At 41.7% G+C, this 5,477-nt stretch overlaps 1 gene segment (V, D, J or C); it reads left to right on the top strand.

The window, feature by feature from the left end:
• Positions 1-1,525: 1,525 nt before the first annotated feature.
• On the top strand, positions 1,526-2,244 carry LOC107105207. The segment is given in 2 exon segments: positions 1,526-1,626; positions 1,726-2,244. Coding segments are annotated over 2 exon segments (537 nt in total).
• The last annotated feature ends 3,233 nt before the right edge of the window (positions 2,245-5,477 follow it).

Genomic DNA, 5,477 nt, shown 5'->3' on the forward strand with positions numbered 1-5,477 from the left:
ACACGTAATTTTGACAGGGGACAATAGCTAGCGTGTGAGTCACTAACCTGGTTATTCAGTCCGAGCCCAGAGGAAGGAATGGAATCTAGCCTTATGATTTTATCACAGTATGCGGCAGAAGCTTCCTAGAGAGTCCCAGGTCTTGAAACCAAAGGTGCTGCAGAGAAGGCCAATGAGTAGGAGCCAGCATAAAAAGAAGAGCAGAAGTACCCGGAAAGAAAATCCAAAGCTGTGTCAATGAAGAAGCAGAAGTCCAGGCCAGAAGGTCAGAGATCTGATGAGGTAGTTTGGTAGTGTAACTGCTGAGACACAGTTAAACTACCATTTAATTAACATCCTCTTCATCTTCGTCCTTATAACCAAGAACATCATCATCACCTTTGAGTTGAGGTATCCAAGCCGGGGTCAGGAGACAGATCCAAGGTCGTTAGCAGGCAGAATCCAAATGAAGTCCAAAAACTGGTCAGGCAAACAGATCTGAACAGGGGCAGGCAAACTCAGAGGTCCAAGGTCAGAAATTAGGAAGGATCAGGTAATCAGAATAACACACTGAGTACTATAGAGAACTCTCACCCATGGCTCGAATAATCTGGCACTGGCAGGAACTGGAACAGGTGGACCTGATAAATAGAACTGGGCAGAGCTAAACAGGTGAATAAACTAAACCAATAATCCAGTCATGTGTCAAGATCATGACAGTTTGCCTGAATCAACTTTCCAAGTTTTATAGCCGAGTATCAGGGATTACTATTTTTTCTGTTTCCTTTCAAGTTAAAATGAAATCTGGTTTTGCTTAGTTTTCTCACAAACCTCTTTATGGTTTGGCATCCCTGTGGAAAAAAATGTAGATGGGTTTATTCATTCAGATCTATTGATAAACAGCAAATCATTGACCATTAAAAACTGAAATCAAAGTGAAACATAGGCAAAAAGAATATTACATTTATCTACTTGTTTTTACATAAGCAGAGGCGGTCATAGATTCAGGAAAGAAACCTCCACCCTGAAACACTGCAGTTCATCCTCTAACAGTAGAGCAGATCTTTAAACTCACATGGAAACTGAGAGGCATCATTCAGCTTTAGTCTGCATGAAGACAATCATTTCTGTTGTTTATATGGACTCAGCATATGATAATCAACACACTTTGATCAATGACAGGTTAATACTGAAACATTTCAAATCCAGGCTTTGAAAATTGAAAAGAAGTCCAGCAGGAAATCAATATTCCAGAAAAAGAAGCTACAACTAAAAACATCTGGTTTGTTTTTCTCACAGACCTGTTAGCAGATGAAAGGTATATCAAATTAAGACAGCATTTCCTTTGATATGTTTTCATAGGACAATTTCTTTGATCAGGATTTCATCAAGGGATTCAGTAAGAAGCTGAATCAGATGAGACTGAAATGATTTTAGAGTCAATAAAATCCTTCAGATCTTTTGTTCAACCAGAGAAACTGTGTGTCTTAAGCAGCAGGAGGAGGAGCTTGTTTTTGCTCAGAGATTCAGGGAGAAGCTGAGTTGTTGAAGAGACACAAACTTCCACATTCAACACAGTTCAAACATTAACTCTGATCATCATGGACTATTGTGGACTTTCTCTACTTGTTGTCTCACTTCTAACAGGTCAGAATGAATCTAGATGTTTGCTATGTTTTATCCAAAGTGCTGTTAAACATGGTCCACTCTAAAACATTTGTTGATAACAGATTTGTCCTCCAACAGGCGTCCAATCTGATCTTCTGGTCCCAGTAAAGAATGAAGAGTTCAGCCTAGAAAGCAGCTCTGTAACTCTGTCCTATAATTTATCTAGAGAAGTTCTCAGCAATGACTATTTCTTCTGGTACCACCAGTATCCAGGAGAACCTCCAGAGCTCCTGGTCTCTCACTCTCCTTCAGGAGTTGAAGGAATTAAAAATGTTCCTGAACTGAAGATTGAAGTGAGCAAAACCCAGATGGACCTGCTGATCTCCTCTGCTGCAGTGACAGACTCTGCTGTGTACTACTGTGCTGTGAAGCCCACAGTGACAGGAAACACCAGAACTCTGTACAAGAACCTGCAATACTCCACAACATCCACTAGAGGGCCTCACACACTGTTCCTCCTCTATGGTTTGTTAGGATTCAGTCTGATTGTTTGTGCAGCTGAGAATAAAGCAGACATCAGAGTGTTTGCTGCATCATTGAACTCTATGATGAGAAGGTTTGGATCATAAAGGAGGGATGATGGAGGCTCCAGGATGGAAGTGCAGCCTCTGCAGGACATCAGCACATCAGATGTGTTTCAGTCCAGTCCTGTCCTGCTGTCAGACCACTGATCTTCTACACAGAGATTTATGTCCACAGGCTAAAACCTTGTGATGCATTGAAGTACACTGAATGATACATTCAGGTACATATTATCCCCAAACAATGAGACACTGCGACAATTCTATAAAAAACATAGAAACACAGTTACACAGTTATAGAGCCTTACAACTTATCTATTTTTTCATTTTGTTAAATAATCAAATATACCATACTGTTACAAAAACACTTTAAACAAATAAGTCTAAATTGTTGTCTTTTTAATTAAAGTAATAACTAATTCACACTTAACTGAGAATATTTTTCTGCACCATCTTTGAATAATTAATAATTCAGCTCATAATGGCCCAAACTGACTGTCCAGCACCACGGAGAGCAGCAACAGAGAGTCCAGGTGGATATTAGAGTGGAAAGTTGCTGATGTTCAATGTTCAGCAAGACTGTAGATGCTGAGATACAGTTAGACTACCATTTTATCAACATCCTCTTCATCTTCGTCCTCATAACCAAGAACATCATCATAACTTCTTAGTTGACCATCAGAGAGCTAACCCTGGCAGACACAGCTCTCTACTACTGTGCTCTGCAAACACAGTGATACAAAGTGTAGAAGAGGCTGTACAAAAAGCTGAACACTGATATCTGACTCCTCTTCAAAGAGGAGGGAAGTGGTATTCAAAGCTCAGCTTCATATCAGATGGATTCTGCTAATTCCTGTTTGATCAGAGTCACTGTGGTTACAGCTGCTAATCAGACACTGTGGGAGGATCCACAGGAGCAGAGTCTCAGCAAATCTACCACACTGACAGAGGAGGGAAATCTAACATTTAAAGAACCTAAATATCTTCTTCCCATTTGTTAAGGTCAGGTATGTCAAATGACAGTATTCCCAGAGACCATGCAGATCCAGACCTCCTCTGTTTTAGTCTCATAACGGTCAGAGTTTGTGTAGAGATCTGCAATACAAATGGGCCGGGAGCATGACTCGTCCTCAACACATGTAAGGATGTGTCCCTGATCCTAACCTAAACCATACTGTGATGATCTTCTGTTCTGGAATTTTGGTATATGTTCAAGTTTTAACTTTGGCTTTGAATTATGGTTTGATTCATGGTGTTCTGTTTTTCTTGTTAAGATTTATCAGAATTTGAATTCTTACAGTGGAAACGCTTTGGGCACCAGAATAGCGCCTACTGCTTCATTTTTGAAGCTTGTACACATTCAGGTCAGACCTGCTTCAGGAGCATCTCTGATGTTCCGGAAGCACATCCAGTAAAGTGTGTAGAGATGCATCTGATGCTTCTGCTGCTACTGTAATCAATGGCTATCTTGATCTTGGCACTGATTGCTGGATTTGGCTATTTGCTCCTATCTGCTTAGCTCTGCCCAGCGTTCATTCTCACTCATCAGATTCACCTCTTCCTGCTTTTAGGGCACCAGTTTCCAGCCATCAGTGCCAGATTATTCTAGCCAAGTGTGACATTTTTTGAGCTATCTGTGAGTTTCTGATTATTTAATCCTGACAAGTTTCTGAGTTATGGTTTCCCCTGTTCTGCTCTGTTTTCTGATCTGCTTTTGGACTGTTACCTGGATACCTGCTAACGGCTTGGATATCCCTCCAGCACCTCTTCGTAGTTCTGATCTTCTGGCCTGGACTCTGCCTTCGGAATATCCCCTCTGGATTCTTCTGCTCCTCTGCTTGCTCTGGCTGCGGCTCATGGCTCCTCTTCTTCGCTCCAGGAACTCTGGAAGNGAAGCACATCCAGTAAAGTGTGTAGAGATGCATCTGATGCTTCTGCTGCTACTGTAATCAATGGCTATCTTGATCTTGGCACTGATTGCTGGATTTGGCTATTTGCTCCTATCTGCTTAGCTCTGCCCAGCGTTCATTCTCACTCATCAGATTCACCTCTTCCTGCTTTTAGGGCACCAGTTTCCAGCCATCAGTGCCAGATTATTCTAGCCAAGTGTGACATTTTTTGAGCTATCTGTGAGTTTCTGATTATTTAATCCTGACAAGTTTCTGAGTTATGGTTTCCCCTGTTCTGCTCTGTTTTCTGATCTGCTTTTGGACTGTTACCTGGATACCTGCTAACGGCTTGGATATCCCTCCAGCACCTCTTCGTAGTTCTGATCTTCTGGCCTGGACTCTGCCTTCGGAATATCCCCTCTGGATTCTTCTGCTCCTCTGCTTGCTCTGGCTGCGGCTCATGGCTCCTCTTCTTCGCTCCAGGAACTCTGGAAGCGGCTTCCGCTGCAAGCTTTCTTCTGCTGAGACAGAATTTTACCAGGTTAGTGACTCACACGCCCATTAACTTTTCCCGTCTGAGATCTGAAGTCACTAACCTGAGTGCCCTTCTTTGCAGAGTATCCAGAGAACCTGTCCCTTCTGACGAGCAGGGTCATGCTGATTTATTTAATAAACGATTGTTTAGCAATTACCCTGATCTGTTATGATCCTGCCTTAACATTTTATTTTGCTGTCGTAGCCACTCAAATCCCTGCATACCGGTCGTCGGCTGTCACAGGGAATCCCCAGCAAAAGTTGGGGTGTTTTTGATACTGTTTATCAGGGTTGGAAATAAATTTCTGCGCTTTTCAGGTATATGGTACAAACTGCAGGCATCAGAATAGTAAAAGCAAACATATTATGCCAGCAGGTCTCGATATTTTAAGTTAATTTAGGCGTTAATAAACTGTTTAAGAGGAGGGATCATAGTGCTCTCCATCAGCAGTACTGTGTCTGACTCCCTGCCAGCTCCCCGATCATCTTATCTGGTTGGTTGATGTGACACATAAAGCAGCAAAAATGAAATTTTTCCAACTTCAGCATCTGCTGCTTGTGAAGCACGTCATGCGCCTCAGATGCTCAGAAGCTGCTTCAGCTGCTCAGATTCGTGAAGATGCGCTTGTCCTGCTGCTCTAGACACACTGAAGGACCTTTTGATGTACCTTGATGCACATCAACCATTGACTTTGCATGTAAGCCAGCTACTTCTGCTGCTTCAATCACATGTGGTGTGAACAAAAATCACAACTCCTCCTTTGTTTTTGTTTATTTTCAGTTTTTTTTGCTCAGCTTTTTCATGATTTATTTAGTCTTATTTTATATTTTCATTCTTTTTTTTGCATTATTGTTATCTCGAGATATCTTCATTTGCTCTCAATCT

The sequence above is a fragment of the Cyprinodon variegatus genome, unplaced genomic scaffold (assembly GCF_000732505.1).
Source record: "Cyprinodon variegatus isolate N-32 unplaced genomic scaffold, C_variegatus-1.0 Scaffold2148, whole genome shotgun sequence".
NCBI lineage: Eukaryota > Metazoa > Chordata > Actinopteri > Cyprinodontiformes > Cyprinodontidae > Cyprinodon > Cyprinodon variegatus.